This window comes from Athene noctua, chromosome 13 (assembly GCF_965140245.1).
Source record: "Athene noctua chromosome 13, bAthNoc1.hap1.1, whole genome shotgun sequence".
In the NCBI taxonomy this organism is placed as follows: domain Eukaryota; kingdom Metazoa; phylum Chordata; class Aves; order Strigiformes; family Strigidae; genus Athene; species Athene noctua.
In genome coordinates this window covers 16,026,160-16,047,635 of record NC_134049.1, presented here as the reverse complement: position 1 = coordinate 16,047,635, position 21,476 = coordinate 16,026,160, and the positions used below count along the sequence as shown (strand labels likewise).

The following is a 21,476-nucleotide window of genomic DNA, read 5'->3' as shown; positions in this document are numbered from 1 at the left end:
CGCTCCTGGCAGCGCTGGCCCTTCCAGCTCCGTGCCGATGGGATCTGCTCGCCACGGCCTGTGGCCCCAGGGGCTGTGTCTGCTGGCGCAGCACCAGCCAATGCCTCCGGTGGCTTTTTTGATGTCCCAGAACAGGCTCGGCAGGAAGTTCGGTGTGCTGGTCCGGCTGGGAGCGAGGCAGTGCCGGTCCCCGGGGGGTGAAACCTGCCTCAACTCGCCAGCTCGGTGCGGAGCTCGCTGCTTCCCCCGGCCCCACGCTTGCGCTGCCGGCACTTCCCAGACACGAGGGCTCGCGTGTGGCGCCGCAACCCAGGTCTCAGCCCTCAGTCCTGATGGTGGCTGGTTCTCCTGCCAAAGCAGATGGAGGCGGGGACAAGAAGCTTCCTGCGCCCGGGCTGGCAGCGGGGTCCCTCCTGCAGCACAACTCTGTGGTCCTGGGGAAGAGGCTGCCCTGCTTCCACCCCTAGGCACCCACTTTTCTTCCTCCCAGTTGCCTCTGCCTTCCTCCACTTCTCGGGGTGCTAGGAAGGCATCACCCCATCGCTCTGCAGCTCTCCCCACTGCAGGGGCCACTCTGCTCCATGCTGCTGGCTGCAGCCCATGCCTCCATAGGGCCCCCCAACAACCGAGCGCTGCCTGAGCTTGCTACTGTGGATGCCCAGTGCTCCAACAGCGGCGTCCCAGGCACTCTCTGTGCCCCCTGTGTGCCCCAGCCAAGCACAAAGGGACGTCGCAGACCGCAGATCTAACCACCAGCACAACACTCCCGCCCCGTCCAGTGTCTGCCCCTGCCTGGGTGAGGAGCCATGGCCACGGGCTGGTTTTCCTCTTTGTGGGGCTGCTGGGATGGTCCCGGCTGTGGTCAGCCCCAGGAAGGCACTGAGGTAGCACACACACATCCAAAGGAGACACCTGGACTTTATATAAAAACCACAAACGTTTCTGCACACACACGTGGGGAGGCGGGGGCAAGTTGCTGCCCGGCCCAGCGCAGGGCGAGCACTGCTCCTGCTCCCTCCCCGGGACACGATTCACATTTTCAACGTATTAAAAACGAACCAAACACGGACACACAGCACATGCCGCAGGGTGGCCGTGCCGGCACCGCCCAGCCGCACGTGTGGCTCCGGGTCCCACAGCGGGACGTCACAGTGAGTCAGGGCACGGGGGGGCTGCGGCCACCCCCTCCTGCCCTCTGCATAGAGGGGGCCACGGCCCCGCGGAGCCAGGCGCTGTGTCCATCCCTGTTGTGGGGACACCAGGTTGGGGATAGAGTCCCGCACGTCCCTGGAAGGCACGCAGCAACCCTCGCACCCAGAGCCACCAGCACCGTCCCCAGGAACGGGGCTGGAGCGGCTGAGGTGATGCCCGGGGAGCTCCTGGGGGAGCCAAGCCCCTTGCCAGCAGGACGGGTGCTGCAGCAGGGCACAGGCTCCGGGCATGCACACACAGACAACATGGACCCCGGCCGCGGCGATGCGGTCCGGCGAGGCTCAGCAGAGCAGAGGTGGGCATGGGCTCGGCTCTCATCCCTGTCACACCACCGAGTCCTGGATCTCGGAGCCCAGGCGCACCCGGGGTCTTTGGCAGGCGGGAGACACCTCCACGAAGCTGTCCCGGACATGGAGGGGCCTCTTCTCCGACTCGGAGAAGGTGCGCGGGGGGCCTGGGGGCTCGTGCACAGGGGTGCTGACAATGTAGTTGTCCTGCAGGGCCTGGTAGCCCTTGTGCTCGGGCACCGTGCTGGGCAGGCTGCTGCCGTTCAGGGGTAGGCTCTCCACTGGCTTACGGGGCGGCTTCTGGTGCCGGCTGGGGTCCCCAGGCTCCAGCAAGGATTTCATGCCGTCGCGGTGGCGGTGCAAGAGAAAGAGGACCAGCACAAGGACGGCAGCGGCGAAGAGCACACACATCACCAGGAACTCGGTCCAGTAGGTCTTGCCGTCCAGCCGGGCCGCGGAGCTGCCCACTGCCGAGGTGCTCCGGGACGTGCTGACGGTCTCCAAAGCATCCCGGCCAGCGGCCACCTTCCTGCCGGGGTCCATCGACCTGTGGGCCAGCTCCTGCACACCCACGCAGTAGCTGGCCATCAGCTTGCGGAAGCCCTCCTCCAGCGACCAGCACTCGTAGGTGCCCGCCCGCTCGGGGCTGCCCACCAGGATGAGGGCCCCGTCAGGCAGCACCAGGTAGGAAGCGTTGACGGGCGCCCCGTCGTGCAGCCAGCGCCGTGACGCCAGGTTGGAGAGCAGCCGGCATGGCAGTGGCCGCACCGCGTTGGGCGGCAGCTGGATCCGCTGGCACGGGGTGCCCGAGGCTGGGGGGGAGACAACCCGTGGGGATGTCAGTGAGGCCACAGGGACCCCTGCCATGGGCAGGGGTGGGGATGAGGGTGCTGGGCAGGACCCTGGGAGGCGCTGGGACATCCCAGGCCTGGGCAGCACCTGCTGGAGCTCACCTGGGGGCAGGAAGACGCGGGGACGGGGCTGGGAGGCGTTGGCCAGCTGGCAGAGTCGCTCCGTGTCAGCGGCCTCGATGTCCTGCGCCCAGAGCCTGGGGACAGAGCGGAGTCAGGGCAGCGGGGTGACCCGGGGTGCTGCAGGGTGGGGAGGGGGTGCAGCACTTACTGGGGGTGTGCCAGGGGGTGCAGGGTGGCCCTGCGGCAGGCACCCCGGCTCCAGGCACAGAAGGGGTCCCGCGCCAACACGCACTCCCCACAGCTGCGGTACAGGCTGCAGTTGGCGAAGGGCACCTGAGCCACCGCTGCGTAGGTGGCTGCATACACCAGGCCCTGCAGGAGGGGGCACAGCAGGGTCAGCCAGAGGCCCCGGCGCTGTGCAGTGGCGTCAGCTCCTGCACACTTCTTGGCCCCCAGCCCCTAGGCAGGACCTGCCCCATGCGCGGGCTGAGCCCAAAGCACCCCCCCACCCTCGCCCCAGCGCGCCCGTGCCCGGGTCCTGCCTGCTCCTGGTCCAGCAGCAGCTGCAGAACAGGCTGGCTGGCGGGGAAGAGGCGGATCTCCTCGATGATGTGCACCCCATGGTTCACGCGCACAGCCTTGTGCAACCGGCCATCGTCTGTGAACACAAGGGCCATGCTGAGTGGGGCCGGGGCCGGGGGGGACACAGTGCACTGGCACCCGCCCTGCGCCCCTGCACCCACCTGTGCCCAGGAAGAGGACATCGTAGGTGCCATGGAGGCCCTGAGCACGGTGAACACCAATCTGCTGGTAGCGCAGGCGGCTCTGCAGCAGCAGCGGCTGGCTGCGCACTGGGCTGTCCATCAGGAAATGGTCCTTGATGAAGTTCAGCACCCGGTCCGGCATCTGGAGGGACGAGTTGATCTTCAGGTGCCGCGTGTGGCTGGTGACACACTGGGAAGAGAGGAGGGGGCTTGGCTGCAGCACGGGGTGCAGGTGGGCAGCTGTGCTACAGCCGCTGGCAGGACTGGGAGAGCGTGATGGGCTGCTCCGTGTCCTGCGCTCGGGCAGGCACTGGGGAGGCACCTACCATGCCTGGCCGGGGCTCCGGCACCGGGCCAGTGTCCGTGTACCACTGCTGGGTCTCGCGGTTCACCTCCTTGTAGAGCCCGCCGAAGGCTCGCTGCACGCTGCGCATGGGGAAGGCGCACACAGCCGAGCTGCCCAGGCCGCCCTTGTTCCTGCCAGGGGAGAGGCAAAGCCCGCAGCGAGATCAGGCACATGGCCTCCACTGAGCCCCCCGTGCCTCCCCACAGCCCCTCGACCACCCTGCAGGCAGCACTGCCGGGTCCCCTGCCCTGCCGCTCACCACTGCGAGGTGAAGACCCCGTAGAAGAGCGTCTCCCTCCAGCGCAGGTCCCCCGGGGTGAGCACGAAAACGTCCTGCAGCACGTTGAAGGGGAAGCCGTCCTCGGGGTGCGAGCAGAGCAGCTGTGCCTTCAGGAAGGTTGTCCACCGCCGCTGCAGCACGCGCTCCCCGCCCTGGTCCCCCTGCATGGCACAGTGGGTCAGGGCGCGATGCCACGGCCGCCTGGCAGCAAGAAGCCCCGTGGGGCTGGGTATGGGGAGCAGGGGACTGTCTGTCCATCCGTGCAGCACTGCAGAGCTGCCCCAGCGTCAGGAAGCACAAGAGAAGCAGCATCCCAAGTGCCCAGGGGAAGGGAAACATGACCCAAAAGGAGGACAGGGCTCATGTCCCCCATGGTGAGGAGGCATAGGAGACAGGGAAGGGTCGCTGCCACCAGTGGGGCCGGCAGGAGCAGCAGGCTCGAGCCACAGGGCCACTTCAGAGCTGGAACTGCCCCAGAGGGGTCTCCCATGGGTGCTAGTCCCCTCCTGCAGTGTCCAGGAACTAGTGGACAGAGACGTGCAGGGTGGTCCCACCCCCCCCCCAACCCCAGCAGTGAGTGACACTCTGGGCACAGCCCCCACACACCCTCTGCTGCCCCATGCCCACCTTGCACACGCGCGCGATGCGGGAGACGATGGTGTTCTCAAAGTAGTCGAACTCCTTGCCAGTCTCGCTGAAGAAGAAGTAGACCTTGTCGTCGTCACCCTCAGGGTTGCCGGCAGGCAGGCTCTCCCGCAGGTAAGCTGAGCCGACGAACACCGGGTCTGGGGACACAGGTGCCCTCAGCATTGCCTCGCCACCAGGCTGGCCCCATCCCCACGCCTCCCCCCTCGCAGGGGATGGAGAGCTGTGCCACTCCAGCACCCACCCTGCAGCCAGTTGAGGGAGTTCTCCGTTTTGAGGGCGATGCGGCTCTCCTGGCTGCGGTAGATAGTGGGCTCGTTGCCCTGGAAGTTGCTGACAGTCCCAGCGTAGAGCTCGCCGTCTGCCAAAGAAAGAGACGCTCCTGCTGGGACCCAGCACACGCCACCAGCACGGCCCCATTTCCCCGCCGTGTCTGTGCCGGGCTGGGGCGCAGCAGAGCGGTGAGGGTCCCGGGGCGGTGTGCCTTACCGACCATGACGGCCGTGGACCGGTACTCAGGGTCGAAGGGGCAGCGTCCCTTCCCATCCTCCAGCAGCACCTTCCCCGCTGCATCCCGCTCCAGGCTGAAGTGCTGCACGTTCTGCAACGGGACCAGGGCCGTGAGTCAGCAGCACCCGCCCCAGCGCCTGGGATCCCCCGGCACGGGGGGAGGCCCCCCAAGCAGCGCTCCCCACTCCCCGTGCTCACAATGTAGGCACAGGCCGGGCTGAAGGCGCAGGTCCCGCAGGTGTAGAGGTGGGTGCTGTTCAGCTGCAGCAGCATCTTGATGTAGTTGTGACAGTCCCTCTGCAGGGGCGAGAGGACCCGGCTCAGCCCTCCTGCCCCGGCACTGGGTGCTGCCCGCCACACCCTCCAGACACCCCCCGGCAGCAGGACTCACCTGGGGGTCCTTCCCCTTGAACACACACTGCCTCTTCTTCTCCTCATCCGCACTCCACAGCAGCTGCAGATAGGGGATGGTCACTGGGAGTCCCCCGCCACCGGCTGGTCCCCACACCGCCCCTCCCTGATGTTCAGGCCCAGCATCAGGCCCCTCCCCACCTCAATCACACTGTCTGGGGCCAAGCATCCCGATGCCTGGGATGGTGGGGGGGGGGTTGGCTGTCTCCGTACCATCCCGAGCAGCTCCCAAAAGCACGGCAGCTTGCACAGACCCCAAATGCCACTGGGGAGGGAACCCCCTGCACCAAAGCCAGCTCGGTGCCCCCTCCCCAGGAATCCCAGGGGGTCCGTGGTCCCGCATGGAGGGGCGCGTCTCACCCTGCGAGCCGGTGTCTCGGTCTGGAAGCGGCTGGTGTTGACGGCGAGGAGCAGCTCGCGGGCCCCCAGGTAGAGTGTGCCGCCGTCCGGGCTCAGCAGCAGGGCTGTGTAGTTGGAGGCGCCGGGCACTTCGAACCGCTGCACCACCCGCTCGGCAGAGTCTGGGGAGGTAGAGCGACAGGCATCAGCCGCGCCACAGCTCGCTCCCGCCCCGTGCTGCCGGGGCCAGATCCAGCTCTCCCCACGCGCTCGGACGCCCGCAGCACCGTGGAGAACCGCGGAGAACAGCACGGCCGCAATAGCGCCCGAGGGCCGCCTCAGCGTTGCTGCCAGCACCATCGACTGCCTCGTCCCAGCCGCGGGGCACACTGCAGCAGCCCTGCCTGGCGTCGGCCGCTGCAGCCAGGGCTGCGCTTGCCCGCCTGCACAACAGTCCCTGGGGCTCAGCCCCGCCCGGCCCTGAGGGGACCCCGAGTTTGTGGCAGGGAGAGACAGGTGCCGGGACCGGCTGCCCACGCCGCGGGTGCCCGTGCCGGACGCCGGGGCAGAGGTTGGGGCTGAGTCACGGCGCGCCCGTCCCGCGTGGGTGGCCGGGCCCCGGAAGCCTTTCCTCTCCCGCAGCCGCTCTGAATCAGATGGGCCCAGCTGTGTCAGCGGGACACGTCGGGCTGACTCACGCTGCCAACTCCCTCACCCCTGACACCCCGGGGATGCCCCGACCTTCCCCGACCCCCTGCCCGCACCCAGATCCCTGCCAGGATGGTCCCCACGACGGCTCAGGGTGCTGCAGGGCTGGACCCTGCTCCCCTCACTCGACCCTGTTGCTCTGGCTACGCCGGATGGGAAGGGGGGGGCAGCATCTCCTCCGTCCCCGGGGGCTCTGCTGGCCCCTGGCCCAGCACCCCTGGCTCAGCAGCATGGGGGGAGGGATGCTGACCCACCCCAGGACATCCTCCCGCGTGGGTCCCACGCCCCAGCACCAGGGCACAGCCCAGCGCAAGCAGTGGAGGGGCAGCGGGGCCCCCCCCCGCCCCAGGGAGCTGAGGGAGCCGGTGCCGGCTGCCAAGGGACCTGTTAGGACAAGACCTGCTTCTTCCAGACAAACCTGCTGGAGGCACATCCAGCACTTCCCAGGGAGCAGCTCCCCAGCTCCTCCCTCCCTCCAACCACGCTCCCCAGGACCCACCACTGGGCACACGCTGCCCCCCTGCCGTCACCCCATCCCCTAGCTCCCCGTGGCAGTGCTGGGGGTCCGGGTGGGGACTCCCCCCGTGAGCCACAGCCCCCACAGCCAAGGAAGCCTCCACAGGTGGGCAGAGCTCAGCCAGAACCGGTCGGTGCAGGCAGGGCCAGGCAGGGCCAGGCAGCACGGCTCGGGGCAGCACGGCGTGGCACAGCATGGCACAACGCCGAGCTGAGCCGTCCCGCTGGCTCCCAGGCCCTCCTGTCCAGCTCGGCGGGTCCTAGAAGGACTGAGAGGCCACCACGACCATGGCCAGCAAGTCACGGGAGCCTGTGGTGTGGCCACGTCCACGCTGACGAGCTGCAGCGTGCTGAGCCAGGGAGTGCAACCAGCTGCCCGCGCCTCGCTGCCAGAGCCGGCCAGGCCCAAACCACTGCACCCTCCCAGCGCGGGCTGGGTTCTGCTGGATTTAGCCACCTTCTCCTGGCAGCGCAGCCCGCCCGGACACACGCCATGGCCCCTGCCACGCCACGGCCCCAGCGCCAGGCAATGGAGCTGGGCCCAGCAGCTGCTGGTGCTGAGCTGCCCATGGCGCGTGTCCTGCTCCTCACACCCGGCATGGGGGGGGGTCTCGGCAGGGCAAGAGGGGTCTGTCGACCAACCCCCCCAACTTGCAAGGGGCTCTGCCTGCCCGAGCAGCCCCTCCCTGTCCCCAGCCCCACCATGATGGGTCCTGCTGCTGATGGGGCTGCGGCAGGTTCGAAGCAGCGAGGGGCCGCGCAGAGCCCCGGGGGCTCGGCTGAGAGGGGAGGGGGCCCTGCTGCCCAAACCAGCCCCCATGGCCGCCTCACTGCACCCCATGCGGGATGTGGCTGCCGACGCCCTGCACACAGGGACACAAGCACCCCGGGGTGCCCCACGCCCGCTTGCACACTCAGTGCGGGTCCTGATGCAGGGACACACGGCCCATGCCCCGGCTGCCATGCGTGGGGTCCCGGGGCTCTGCTGCACCCCACTTCCCCGGGGGGGACCCTGCTTCCCGGGGGGCCGGATCCTGCTGCCCGGGGGGGATTCCTGCAGCCAGGAGGGCGTCCCTGCTGCCTGGGGGCGGTCCACTGCCTGGGGGGAGTTGTTCCTGCTGCCCGGGGGGCCCCTGATGCCTGGGGGGCCCCACTGCCCGGGGGGTCCCCAGTGCCCTGTGTCCCCTTGCATCCCTGAGGAGCGCGGCCTCCCCAGCCCCACGGCGGGCCCCGGGCTCCGGTTCACCGGGCTGGCTGGGAGGGTGCTGTGCAGCCTCAGCACTGCCGGCCATCACAAGGAGCTTCCACGCGGGATGTGGGGAGCCCGGGAGTTGGGGGGGATGCTCAGCTGCCCCGGGATAAGGGAGGGGGGGGGGACCCTCCCAAGCCCCCGCCCAAGCCCCTGGGAGACAGACACTCACCGTAGGGCAGGCTGACCCGCGGCACCGGCTCCTCCGCCGCCGCCGCCACCAGCAACGCCGCCAGCACCGAGTGCGCCAGGACGGGCAGCGCCGGCCGCGCCGCCATCCCGGGCCGGGCCGGGCCGGGCCTCAGCCGCCTCCCGCGAAGCCGCCCGGGAGCTGCAGACCTGCGGGGAGAGCGGGGCTCAACGGCGCGGCTCGGCTCGGCCCGGCCCCGGTACCGCCCCCGCCCGCCCCGGCCCCGGGGGTCCCCGCCCGCCCGAGCACCGGGGCGGGACGGGGCGGCCACACGCGGGGCCCAGCCCAGCCGTACCGAGCCGGGCCGGGCCGGGCCGGGCTCCGCCGAGCCGGGCTGCGCCGAGCCGAGCCGAGCTGAGCCCGGTACCGATCCGGGCTGCACCGAGCCGAGCCGGTGGCCCGGGCGGGGCGGGCAGCTCGGAAGAGGAGGCGGCCGGTTCCCTGTCAGGTCCGCCCCCGCCCCGCCCCGCCCCGCCGGGACCCGCTCCCGGATTGCGGCGGCTCCGTGGGGCACCCGGTGCTGCGAGCTTCCCCCGCCGTGCCCTGCCGGGACCGCCCCGTCCCACCGGGCACGGGCACGAGTGGCCGGTGCTTTGTCCCACGCACGAGCAGCACCCGGAGGGGGGCTCCCACGCACCCACCCTCCCCTCCCTGCAGCAGGCAGCACCGGCTGGCCTGGGACCCCGGGGACGGCCGTCCCGGGAAGGGCTGGGGACGTCTGTCCCGGGAAGTCTGGCCTGGGGACAGCTCGTCCCCCACGCTGCTCCCACCGCCCGTGGCCGCGCTCCCACAGCTCGAGCTTTGCTCCGGCTGCCCCGGGCTGCCCGGCCGCGCTGCCCGCAGCGGGGTCGGGGGCTTTGCGGGGGCCCCTGCGCTCCCCCGGGAAACGCCGGGCACCGTGGGGTACGGCCCCGCCAGGCAGCAGGACGCCTGTGCCAGCCCTCCCCGCGGGACAAAGCTCACCAGCACCGGTGCCCGCACCGGGCAGCACCCAGGTCTGGGGGGACACGTCCCCACCAGCCCCCGAGCCCCATCCCTGGGGGTCCCGGGATGGACACTGCAGGGGCCACAGCATGGGCCAGGTGACCTGGACACGCCACTGAGCCAGCAGTGCTGGGCACGACCCTCCACCTGGGCCCACGGGGGGCTCAGCACCCCGGCCAGGATGGGGGAAGAGCTCGCGGCCCCCCCGCAGAAGCCCATGCGGACCCCTGAGAGCTGCCCGCTCGGGCAGCAGTTGCCATGGTGACGCGTTATTAATGACAGCTGCTTATTTTGCCATGGCGACGGGAGGAAAAGGGTCTCTCCTCGCAGCAGGCAGCTCTCCTGGGGCCAGGGCTGCCCTCCCCACCCGTGAGGCAGAGCTCCATGCCGTTCTGCTTCGCCCTGGCACCCCTGGCCACTGCCACCCCACCGGTGGGGCCCGCTGTGAGCCCCCCGCCTGGGAGAAGCGCTCCGCAAACTCCCGAGACGTCTGCACCCATGCTCCCACGCTCGGCACTGCCGGACAGTGCCCCTGCCCGGGCCGTACCTGGCGCTCAGGGCCTGGGGCTGCCGGGGTGCCCCTGCTGCCCTCCTGGGCTCAGCTCCCTCCCTGGGCAGATGTCCCTTCCTGGGTCCCCACTGGCTCCACCCCACCTGCCTTATCAGCACCCTTTGCCCGGGAAGTGCCACAGACGGGACAGGGCTCTACGTCACTGAGACGGGCACGTCACCCTGCGTGGGGTGGGAGCAGAGACTCTTGCAGCCATGGCCCCCCCAACCTGCCACAGCACTCCGGGGGGCTCTGGGGATCCAGCCATCGCCTGTGCGAGGCTGTGCCAACACCCTGGTGCGATGGCACACAGTGATGGAACCCCCTGCAGGGAGGTTGGCTGCTCTGGGGGTGGGCAGGGAGGGCAGGCTGCCCTGGCCCAGGCTGGGCAGCGAGCAGGCAGCGAGCAGGCAGCGGAGCGAAGCCAGAGCCTGCGCCTTTAAGCGGGGCGGCGAGGCGCTCCCCACGGCTGCTGGCAGCCAGGCCTGTTTACGACAAACTCCCATTTATCTCCTCTGCCTGCCCACGCAGGCTGCCAGCGCGGGCAGCGCCAGGGGCACCCTGCAGCACCCTGCCCGCTCCCGCACCGGCAGGTACTGGCACGCACACAGCAGTGGCGCTGCCGTCCCAGCTCACCCTCCACCTGCAACAGTGGTGGGTGATGGGGAAACTTCTCGGGGTGCCAGGCCTGGACAGCACCATTAACCTGCAGCCTGGGGTCACCAGGATTGTGGTTTCTGCACCCAATTCCCACGCCAGCACCCGCTGCCCTGTTCCGGTGGGTGGTGGGTGCCTGGGAAGATGGTGCAAGGAGCGGGCTGCATGCACCCTGCTGCCACTGCTGGTGCGCTCACGCCTCCCGTCTGCAGCCTGCCCCAGCGCAGGCAGCAGCGCAGGCAGCAGCGCAGGCAGCTGCGCAGGCAGCAGCACAGGCACGTTCCCTGCTCACAAACCTGCAGCCAGCTCGCACGCAGCCTACGCGCCCGGGCTCTTCCTCCCGACCCACATCTCCTGTGGCTCGCACGCACGCCCCCGGCTCGGCTCTCTCCTGGAGCTGCCAGACAACACCAGGCGGCCCCCCCCGCCCCCCCCCTCAAGCGCGGCCTCCCCTCGCCGTGCACAGGCGCAGAGTGTGAGCGCGCTTGCACGCACACCTGCAGCCGCGCAGGCCACGGCCGTGCTGATTCACGCACAGATGCTCCCGGACCCAGCTGCTCGGGCGACGCCGTGTGTGTCCCGCTGCAGCCGGTGGCACAACCGCGGGACTGCAGCAGGGGGGGAGCATGGCACGGGCACGCCGGCTGCCCCGGGCACTCCTCAGAGAGCAGGGATGCAGGGGGCTCCGAGCGCAGACGCCTCTGCACGCGGGGGAGCAGGGACTGGGAGGGTGTGAGCCCCAAACCAGGCCCCCTCAGCACAGCCGCTCCCCCGCTGTGGTGCTGCTTGGGGGAGGAGGGGGTGCCAGGCCCCAAAAGCACACACATGCGTGGGACACACCATGCACACATGTGCCCCAGGCCTAGCCCTGAGTGCGCACACACACCTCTCCATGAGCAACCCCAGCATGGGGGGGGGGGGCAGTTGTGTACCCTTGGCCAGGCCCTGTGCCTGACGCGCACCCGACAGACGTGAACACACGTGGGGAGGCTGCACACACCCTGGGCAGCAAACACACGCCTGGCAACACCCCTGCGGGGAACAGCCCCACACGGCAGGGGGGCTGCCATGAGAACACCCTCCCTGAGGGCGCCTGCGCCCGGCACACGCGCACACACACATACACACACACGTACACACACACACGCACACACACATACACACACGTACACACACACACACGCACACACACGCGCACACACCCACGTACACACATAAACATATGCACACACACACACACGTCCACACACACACATACACATATGTGGATATACACACAGCCCCCCCAGGCCACCCGTCCCCCCCATCCCTCGGGGAGCCCCGAGCACGTGCACACACAGCCCCTCGCACAGCCCCTGTGCGCGCACACACACACGCACACGTGTGTGTGTGTGCACATGCGCACCCCTGTGTGCCCCTGCACACCCTTACACACCCCCGCGCACCCCTGCACCCTCCTGTGCATCCCTGCACCCCCTTGCACACCCTTAAACATCCCTGCACATCCCTGTGCACCCCTGCGCAGCCCCCCCACCCCCCCACACTCCCGCACGGCTGCACACACAAGCTCGCAGGAACCGTGCACCCCCCCGCACCCTCCCCCCCGCAGCCGCCTGTGCACCCCCTCCTTGCACACGCACACCCCCTCCCCACCCCCCCGTGCCCGGTGCTCCCCCCCCGCCCCGCCCCGCTGCTCACCGGCTCGGTGGCGGGTGCGGCGGGACCCGCCGGCAGCGGGGGCGGTTCCGGGGTGTTGCCCCCCCCCCCCGCCCCGCGGCTCCGGGCGGCTCCGGCTGCTCCGCCCGCCGCTCGCAACAAAGGGCCGCCCCGCCCGGCCGCCCCCGCCGCCGCCGCTCGGCTCCCGCCCCGCCACCGCCACCGGCACCGCCACCGGCACCGCTCCGGGGGACGGGGGGGCAGGAGCCCGGGGGCTGCCGGGGGCGTCAATCCCAGTTCTGGGGTGCAGAAGCTGGGGGGGAGGGGGAGGGCCCTGGCCCAGCGTCAGGGCCGGGAGTCCCGGCCGCGCTGCCCATCCCCTCGGGGCTGCCCGGAGTGGTGCTGGGCCGGGACCGGTGCTGGCCCGGGACCGGTGCTGGCCCGGGACTGGTGCTGGCCCACACACGGGTCGAGGCCGGTGTGTGTGTGTGTGTCCCCACCAGGCGGGGGTGGCCTCATGCCACCCTCAGCGCTGTGGGGCAGCTCGGCATGGCTTTTGGGGGTGTAGAGCCCGAGAGCCCGCGGGTTGGGGGTGCAGCGGGCAAGAAGGGGTTGGTGTCACGTGGTGGCGGCATGTGGTGCCAGGCGTCACCCAGAGCCCCCGTGGTGACACTTGGCTCCCAGCCTTTCTGGGAGGCTCATGGCTCCAGGCACCTTGGGGTGCCGCTCGGCTCCCCGCGGTTTGGGGGCTCCCCGCGGTGACACGGTCAGAGCTGGAGGCCGCTGTGGGGGGTGTCGGCGGTGCTGGGTGTGCAACGAGGCGGTGAGCTGGGCAAGACACGCTCCCCCAGCACAAGAGACCCCGGCCCCGGAGCAGAGCTGCTGCACAGCCGTGGCAGCAGTGCCAGCCCTCCCCGGGGGTCGGTGTCATGGGGACTGGGTCGGGTGGAGGTCCCGGGTGGGGGACCCTGGGCTGGCCAGCCGTGGCCCTGCACCCCCTTCCCAGAGCGCTGCGGAGCAAGGAGCACTTTCTGTCTGTTTTCCCGTCCCCCAGCACTGCCATCTGCCCGCTCAGGGCCACCGAGCCCCTCGGCACCAAGGCACTGGACGTCACGCCACGTCCCCAGAGCAGCTGGGCCACCTCGCCACTGGCAGTGCGGGCAGCGCCACTGGCATGTGCCGAGGCTCTGCTGCAGGCAGCTGCCTGCTCTGTGCCCCCCTGAGCCTGTGGGGGGAGTGTGGGGACACAGTCTGTGTTATCCCTGTCCCACACCACTGTCCGGCAGCCCTGGGGCAGGCAGAGCCCTGCCAAATGGGGAGGACACAGCCCACCCCCCAGCCCTGGCAGCTCAGAGGGGTGCCAGGGAGGGAGGCCGATTGTTTGGGGACGGCACTGCTGGCATGAGGAAACACCGCACATTGCCCTGCCGGGCACGTGTGGCCAGAACCCCCCTCTAGGTCCTGGGGGGGACGCTCCCGGGGGACCCCAGCCCTGGGCAGCCCCGCCAGCCCCCCAGGGACCCCCTAAGGGGCCCTTCACACTGACGGGAGGCTGGTTTGGCAGCGGGCTGGGGCGTGCGGCCTGGGCCCCAGCCAGGGATGGCCGCCTTTGTCTGGAGGCAGCCCTGCCCTGGGACGCTGCCACATGGCCGCTGCCGTCAGCGCCGCGGGGGGACGGCCGCCGCGCTGGCGTGACCTCGTCCCTGCAGTGGCCGCGGTCACTGGGCAGCTCTGACCGCGGGGCCAGGGCGAGGGCAGCCCAGGGAGGGGCTGCGCTGCAAGCGGGGGCAGCTGGGGAGCCCCCCACCCGGGGCCCCGTGCTGGGGCGGGGGGGGGCAACAACCAGCCACTGCCGTGCTGGCTGTGGGGCTGCGGGGCTGCTGGCAGGACGGCGGGGGGGGCGGGCAGTGGGAGCGGGGACACCCAAGACCCCAGTACTGCCCTGGAGAAGTGGGTGCTGGCCCCCAGCCCCTGCAGCTGGCAGCCCCCCAGGCTTCTGCTCTGGTTAATGTTAAAGCCAGGAGACGTCAGCGCGCCCGCCCTGCCTCCCCCCAGCCCCTCTGCCTGCAGCTGGGCTGTTTTTCCTCCCGCAGCGGGATCTGCCCGTCCCCTGTGGCTAAAAAAAGCCATCGGCTTGGCCGGTGTGGAGGGACAGCCAACCTCGGGGGCCCATCGGCCTTCTGCCCCCCCTGCTGCACCTCCCGGCCCCTGAACATGTTCTCGGGGTGCCCCTGGGGTGCATCACCACCACACCCCCCCCCGCGTGCTGGGGTCAGGCGAGGCAAAGGTCCCCCTTGGCCGCAGCACCCAGCTGCCCCCAGCCAGACCTGTGGGATCCCACTTGGGGGGAATTCTGAGCTGGCTCCAAGCCCCATGGCTTGGTGGCCAGTGTGTCCCCAGCCCTGATGTGTGCCGGGTGGGGGGGCACACGTCCCTTTGCTAGGGACCATGGCAAACCCTCCCACTCCACGCCAAGCAGAGCTGGGCAGGGGGGCGGGATGCACTTAGTGGGGGGCACATGACGCCTCGCCCACCCACCCGAGCCTTGCACACCTTCCCCCCCGATGCCTCGCCCACTCCCTCCAGGCCTCGCACCCTGCCCTTCCCACCCTGTCCCAAGGACCCCCCCGCTGAAAGCTGATCCCGGACTGGCCGGTCACCTTGTGCTTTGGCACCGCTTGCACCCAGCAAGTGGCATGTCCCCCTCCCCCCCCCCCCCGGGGGGGGCACTCTCCCGCCTTGCCCCCTTCCCCCCCGGAGGTGTCTGTGTCCGTGTGTCTCGTCCCGTCCCCGTCCCCCCCGGGAGTGTTTTACAGATGGGGTGCGCTGCGTGATGGGGTGGGGGTGAAGCAAAGGCCCGGGACTCGCCGTGGGACCCCGCGCGGGCCCCTCCAGGGCCCCACGGGGGGGTCTGGGCTCGCACCGCCCCGGGGCGGAGCGAAGCGCGTCCCCGCTCCGCCGCCGCCGCCCCCGTCGTGTCCGCCCCGTCGCGCCCCGCCATGGCCGCCCGCTGCCTCCGCGCCGCCCCGGCGCTCAGCCGCCTGCCCCGCCGCGCCCCCCCCGCCGCCCCCGCGGGGCAGCGCCGACACTGTGAGTGGGGGTGACCTTGGCGGGGGGTGGGGGGAGCATGGGGGGAAGCCTTCGTGTCTTTGCGGGGCTCCCACCCCCCGTGGGGTTTGCAGCAGTCCCGGCCCACGGAGGGGTTTGTACACTCGGATTAATTTTTTTTTTTGCGAGGGGGGTGCGAGTGGATCCGTGTCCCCGCTTACAGCCCGTCTCGGGAGGTGCGGGGGGGTTGCTACCGGTTCCACGCGGGGTTTTTACACCCGGGTCTGGTCTCTCCCGGCCCCACGCGGGGTTTTGCAGCCTGACCTGCAGTCAGGTTCGGTCCCCGGGAGGGTTCGCTCCCGCCGCCGGCCCCGCGCGGGGTTTCGCAGCCCGGTTTGTACCCGCTTTGACCCTGGAGGGTTTGTTCCTGGTCCCGCTCTCACGTGGGGTTTTGCCGCCCAATCTGCGGCCCGGTGGGGCCACCAGAAGGGTTCGCTCCTGGTCCTAGTCCCAGTCCCAGGTAGAGCTTTGTGGCCAGGCTGCCCTGGGGTTCCACCCGGGGCGGGGGGGGGGGGGGGGGGGGGGGGTTTGCCTCTGCTTCCAGTCCCATGTGGGGTTTTTTGGCCCGACCCGCAGCCAGGCTTGGCACCCAGAGGGGTTTGCAGCCGGGCCAGGTCCCACGCAGGGATTCGGTCCAGCCCTGAGCGGGGTTTGCCCCCAGTCCCAGGCAGGGTTTTTCACCCCAGCTTGTACCGGGGATTGGCCCCAGAGTGGTTTGCTCCTGCTCCCATGCAGGGTTTCACCCCCTGACCTGCACCCAGCCCTGGGGGTGGGGGGTGGGGGGGTGTCTCACACCCTGCCGGGTCACCCCGGGACGACTCCCCCTCCCGTGCTGGGGTGCGGAGCCGTGGGGCTGGTGCCCCTGACGCCACGTGGCCGTGCCCCAGATGCCGACCGGCGGATCAAGGTGGCCAACCCGGTGGTGGAGATGGACGGAGACGAGATGACACGGATCATCTGGGCCTTCATCAAGGAGAAGGTAACGGGGTCCTGCCGGGGGGGTGGGCGGGTGTCGCACAGCCGAACAGGTGGCTGTTGTGCAGGGGACAGGCAGTGCCTGCGCGCTGCCCTCCCCGTGTCCCTCAGTCCGTCCGTCCGCAGGAAGCAGGTGGTGAGGTCAGCGTGGCTTCCGGCAGGACCTGGAAGGGAGGAGGTCCTGGGCTGGGGGGACCGTCCTGGGCTGGGGGGGACCATCCCGGGCAAGGGGGGACCTTCCTGGGCAAGGGGGGACATTGCGGGCAGGCATCAAGGGCTGGACTGGGGGCCAGGGCTGGCCATGCCGTGGTAGCCAGTGCTGCTCCCTGAGCACCTCCCGCCATCGTCCCCGCGCCGGCTCTGACTCTCTCCTGCCCCCCCCCCCCCCCAGCTCATCCTGCCCAACGTGGATGTCCAGCTGAAGTATTTTGACCTGGGTCTGCCGCACCGGGACAAGACAGATGACCAGGTCACCATTGACTCGGCGCTGGCCACCCAGAAGTACAGCGTGGCTGTGAAGTGTGCCACCATCACGCCAGATGAAGCCAGGGTGGAAGGTGGGCAGCAGGCAAGGGGCCAAGTGCCTGCTGCAGTGGGGGTGATGCTGAGCCCCCTCTGTGTGTGTGCCCGGCCCCTCTGGGTCAGCCAGCACCTCCCCCCAGACCAGCTCGGGTTTCTGGTGGGTCGGGGGCTGTGCTGGGGCTGGGGGCCCTGACCATAGTGCTGTGCCCCCCCCGGCCCTGGTCACGAGCTGTCCCACTCCTCAGCAGTGGCCCATGGCACGGGGGGGCTGGTGGGGGCAGGTTGCTGGGCTGGGGTAACCTCCAGGGCTGTGCCTGGTGTGGGGGGGTGTCCCTTGGAGGCCTCACCGCCGCACACCGCAGAGTTCAAGCTGAAGAAGATGTGGAAGAGCCCCAACGGCACCATCCGGAACATCCTGGGGGGGACGGTCTTCCGAGAGCCCATCATCTGCAAGAACATCCCCCGCCTGGTGCCTGGCTGGACCAAGCCCATCACCATCGGCCGACATGCCCACGGCGACCAGGTGAGCCCGGTGCAGCAGCCACCTGCGGCGTGGCGGCCTCTGGCAGCTCCTGCCAGACCCTGCCCAACGCTCTGCCCTGCCCCTCACAGTACAAAGCCACCGACTTCGTGGTGGGCAAGTCTGGGACGTTCAAGATAGTCTTCACACCCAAGGACGGCAGCGGGGCCAAGGAGTGGGAGGTGTACAACTTCCCTGGCGGCGGCGTGGGCATGGGCATGTACAACACAGACGAGGTAACGGCGGGGGCTGGGGGCGGCTGGTGGGGTCCCTGCCCCCCTGCCTGTGGTGGGCCTGGCCAGGCCAGGGGGTCCCATGGGGGTGCGTGTGCTTCCCTTGCAGTCCATCTCGGGCTTCGCCCACAGCTGCTTCCAGTACGCCATTCAGAAGAAGTGGCCTCTCTACATGAGCACCAAGAACACCATCCTCAAAGCCTACGACGGGCGCTTCAAAGACATCTTCCAGGAGATCTTTGAGAAGTATGGGCTCGGGGGAGCTTGGGCTGCGGGAGAGGGGGAGCTGCCCTGGGGAGGGGCAGTTGCAGGACCTGGCCTGGCGTGGGCACGGCTGACACCCGCCCTGGGCTCCCAGGCACTACAAGACGGAGTTTGACAAGCTGAAGATCTGGTACGAGCACCGGCTCATCGATGACATGGTCGCCCAGGTGCTGAAGTCCTCTGGCGGGTTCGTCTGGGCGTGCAAGAACTACGACGGGGACGTCCAGTCGGACATCTTGGCCCAAGGTGGGGTTGCTGGGGGGAAGATTGGGGGTGGGTTGCACAACGGTCGCCCTCCCGGGGCTGCCCTGAACCCCGTCCCGCCTGCTGCAGGTTTTGGCTCGCTGGGGCTGATGACCTCTGTGCTGGTGTGTCCGGATGGGAAGACAATCGAGGCTGAGGCGGCCCACGGCACTGTCACCCGCCACTACCGGGAGCATCAGAAGGTGGGTGCACTCTGCCTGTGGTGAGCTGCCTGCGCCAGGCTGCCCGTGCCAGGCAGCTGAGCCCTCGCTCCGTGCAGGGACGACCCACCAGCACCAACCCCATTGCCAGCATCTTCGCCTGGACGCGGGGCCTGGAGCACCGGGGGAAGCTGGACAGTAACCCGGAGCTGATCAAGTAAGGGGCTGGGGTGCGGTGGGGGTGCTCTGGGGTGGGGGGATGCTGTCTGCAGCGCCCCCCTGCCCTGGCACAATCACCCCGGTGCCAGCCGTGCTGGCGTCCACGGCACCAGCGCGATGCTGCCACCCCCAGGTTCGCTCAGACGCTGGAGAAGGTTTGTGTTCAAACTGTGGAGAACGGGACGATGACGAAGGACCTCGCTGGCTGCATCCACGGCCTCGCCAAGTACGTGCAGCTCGCGGGGCAGCCACGAAGGCTGGCTGGCCGCGTTGGGTGGCGGCTGGCCTCCAGACAGCCCTCAGGGCGTCTATTTACAGCTTGTGGGGTCAGGCTGTGCTTGCGGCAGGGCAGGGGCCACCTCCTACGTCCCACACCCAGGGCAGTACCCCCCCTCCCCCAGCCAGGCTGGCTGCTGCCTGCAGCGGGGGCAGGCAGGGACACCCCCCCACCCATGGGACCCCTCCAGCCCCTCTCTGTACCCCACAGTGTGAAGCTGAATGAACATTTTGTGAACACCACCGACTTCCTGGACGCCATCAAGAACAACCTGGACAAGGCCCTGGGCAAGCAGTAGAGAGGCGGGGGGATGGTCACCCGGCCCCCACCCCACCGTCACCCGGATGGGCGGGGACCCAGCGCTGTCTCCAGCTCAGCGGCACGGCTCAGGAACAGTTGAATAATTTTTATAAGCAGTTTTCTTACGAGTGTTTTTAAAGCATTTCTAGCAGAGGTGTGTAGGACTTCGGGGGGAGGGGGGGGAGGCCTGTCCCACACCGATTCCTGTATCCTCCCCCCTCACGGTGCCAGCAGCCATTAAACCCCTCACCGGCCCACAGCACGTGGTGGTGGCGTGGCTCTCACGATGTGGGCATGGAGGGGTGTGTGTGTGCCAACGGCAGGAGGCTAAAGAATATGCATTTATTGGAATTATTGCTAAACAACTCTTCAACCCGAGGAGAGAAAAAAAAATAACCAAAACACAGTAGGGCTTTGCACGGGGGTGGGGGGGGGGGGGGGGGGGGTGGCTGGACACTGCATACACTGGTGGGACACAGACACACACACCAGGGAGCCACGGATCTGTGGTGCCACTGGCATGAGACCCTCTACCTCATCCTGTGGGGCAGAGCCTGCTGCCGTAACCCCCGGGGCTGCCTCCCAGCAGCAAAAACCCCCTCCTGCCCCCCCCACATCGCAGCTTTTTGGTAATGGGAGTGAGGTAGCTGGGGGTGGAAACGGGACTGCAGGGAGGGGGTGGCACTTCCACACTGCCGAGGGGTCTGGGCTGGCTCATGTGTCAGTCTCCATCCTGCCCCAGGGCTGGAGGGAGCTGGGGATGGGAGATGATGGCAAGTCTGGGGCAGGGGGGAAGGACCCTGCTACCTCCCCAGAGCCAACCTGCAGCTTTTGGGAATGGGGCAGAGGGTGCCCTGCTCCAGGGAGCATGGTGGGACCTGCAGTGTGTGCAGGGGGGGATGGCTTAGGGGTCCCAAGCTCAGGATGGGGGGGGCTTGCTAGAACCCCACCTGGCACAGGGCAGGCTGGGGGAAGCACTGCCAGGGGGGCTGCCCAGCTCCCCACCCCACAGCAGGGAGGGTGGAAAGCCAAGACAGGGGTACCAGACCTGGTGCTGCCCCAGTCGCTTTCTCCCCCACCCCAATGCGGGTATAACCTCCCCCCCCAGGGCCATGCTGCCCTGGCAAAAGCCTTTTCCTGAGCCCTGGAGCAGCTTGGGGGGATGAGGAGGTGGAGTGATAGTGTTAGCCTGTGCTCAGCTGCCCCACAGGTCGGGGGATTCCACTCTGACCCATAGCACCCCCCACCCCAAGCACCCCCACAGGTCCCCGCGCACAGACCACACACATTACAACAGGTTTACAAAGCACATTGGTTGAAGGAAACTGAACTTGGTGAAAAGATAAATCCAAGCACGCGGCACGTCTGAAAAAAATAAATTACTTTCAAAATACCATCATTTGCTCAAGTTGAACAGGGTTTGCCTTCCTTTAAATACACCGCTCGCTGCAGCTGCTCTAGACCCAGAGCTGCCGCCTCCTCGGAGCGTCGCCATTAGTTTGTAAGAAAATATTCTGTTTTGTATGTGCCCCGTGGCCTCGTGCAGGTTGCCACGGCTCTGCCTATGCCAGCTTGCAGCCGGTGCCAGGGCAAGTAGGACACTCTTGCCTGTCCGGGAGAGGGGGAAGAGCAAGAAACACAACCCCCCCTCCTCCCATGGGCAGAGGGGCTTCTGCCCCACGGGGAGCAGGGGGCCGGCTGGGGTGCAGCCCCCGTGCAGCCGTCGGGGGGGACCCAGGAGGTAGAATAATTAGTAATGCTTATCATCTTCTGGGATGTGCCTGCCCCTGCCTGCAGCTTCAAGTATACTGGACACTGGAGTAGAGGCAAGGTCCTGGCTTGCCCCTGCACCGTGAAGTAGGGGCAGGAGAGCTGCAGGCAGCCAGTGCTGGGCTTGGCCCTCCCTCTCCAGGGGTGGTGGGGAAGGGCCCCAGCCAGGGTGAGCTCTGAGGCTCTGCGAGGAGCCCAGCCCTCGCCACGCCAGCCCGTGGCAAGCAGCGACTGCCACCCCGTGTTGCCTCCAGCCTCCACCCCAGCAAAGCTCTTTGGACATCCCTGTTTTCTCCTTCCCCCAACTCAGCAGGAGCCCCCCCCCTCTCCCGGGGCAGTGGCACAGGTCTGGCTGGGTGCTGTGGCCCCTCTTACCACACAAAGTCCCTGCAGGCCCCTGGCAGCCTCCCCCAGCCTCGGCTACAACATGTTGTAGTATGCCATCTCCTTCATGGCCTGCTCGGCCAGGGCATGCTCGTCCGGAGGGTTGCCCACCCCGCCATAGCCGTAAGAGTTCTCCTCCTCAAAGTCATCCATCTCCTGCTGCCCATCCAGCTCAGCATGGTCGGCCCCAGCCAGGTCCATCATGGGATCTAGGATTCAGCACAGGGACATTCAATGATGCACCCGGATGAAGGCTCACAGCCAGCTGCACCCCTCCTCCCC

The 21,476-nt window shown here is 68.9% G+C and overlaps 3 protein-coding genes across 7 annotated transcripts in view; 1 reads left to right on the top strand and 2 right to left on the bottom strand.

Annotated features, from left to right (window-relative positions):
* Nucleotides 1–898: 898 nt before the first annotated feature.
* Nucleotides 899–12,340, bottom strand: SEMA4B (semaphorin 4B). Of its 3 annotated transcripts, none has more exons than XM_074917475.1 (15): nucleotides 12,261–12,340; nucleotides 8,354–8,520; nucleotides 5,730–5,890; nucleotides 5,350–5,412; nucleotides 5,157–5,255; nucleotides 4,938–5,049; nucleotides 4,693–4,809; nucleotides 4,431–4,588; nucleotides 3,783–3,964; nucleotides 3,504–3,654; nucleotides 3,157–3,367; nucleotides 2,956–3,071; nucleotides 2,622–2,785; nucleotides 2,453–2,547; nucleotides 899–2,311 (listed from the first exon to the last, which is right to left on the bottom strand). In XM_074917475.1, exons 2-15 carry the CDS (start codon nucleotides 8,457–8,459, stop codon nucleotides 1,536–1,538), a joined length of 2,511 nt encoding a protein of 836 aa, XP_074773576.1. In that variant the 5' UTR covers nucleotides 8,460–8,520; nucleotides 12,261–12,340; the 3' UTR covers nucleotides 899–1,535. The 3 variants fall into 3 exon arrangements, with proteins under 3 accessions (XP_074773576.1, XP_074773577.1, XP_074773578.1); XM_074917476.1 differs by lacking the exon at nucleotides 12,261–12,340 and adding an exon at nucleotides 9,903–9,974; XM_074917477.1 differs by lacking the exon at nucleotides 12,261–12,340 and adding an exon at nucleotides 8,667–8,762.
* A 2,812-nt stretch (nucleotides 12,341–15,152) lies between these two features.
* IDH2 (isocitrate dehydrogenase (NADP(+)) 2) lies at nucleotides 15,153–19,159 on the top strand. The gene is made up of 11 exons (XM_074916706.1): nucleotides 15,153–15,308; nucleotides 16,214–16,305; nucleotides 16,693–16,858; nucleotides 17,186–17,346; nucleotides 17,436–17,579; nucleotides 17,686–17,822; nucleotides 17,935–18,086; nucleotides 18,174–18,286; nucleotides 18,364–18,461; nucleotides 18,597–18,689; nucleotides 18,951–19,159. Exons 1-11 carry the CDS (start codon nucleotides 15,218–15,220, stop codon nucleotides 19,036–19,038), a joined length of 1,335 nt encoding a protein of 444 aa, XP_074772807.1. The 5' UTR covers nucleotides 15,153–15,217; the 3' UTR covers nucleotides 19,039–19,159.
* A 209-nt stretch (nucleotides 19,160–19,368) lies between these two features.
* ZNF710 (zinc finger protein 710) overlaps nucleotides 19,369–21,476 on the bottom strand; it is a 28,662-nt gene continuing 26,554 nt past the window's right edge. For all 3 annotated transcript variants that reach the window (XM_074916702.1, XM_074916704.1, XM_074916705.1), the window contains exon 5: nucleotides 19,369–21,403. In XM_074916702.1, the coding sequence (XP_074772803.1) occupies nucleotides 21,231–21,403 (173 nt within the window). In that variant the 3' untranslated portion in view covers nucleotides 19,369–21,230. The remainder of the gene's footprint in view (nucleotides 21,404–21,476) is intronic.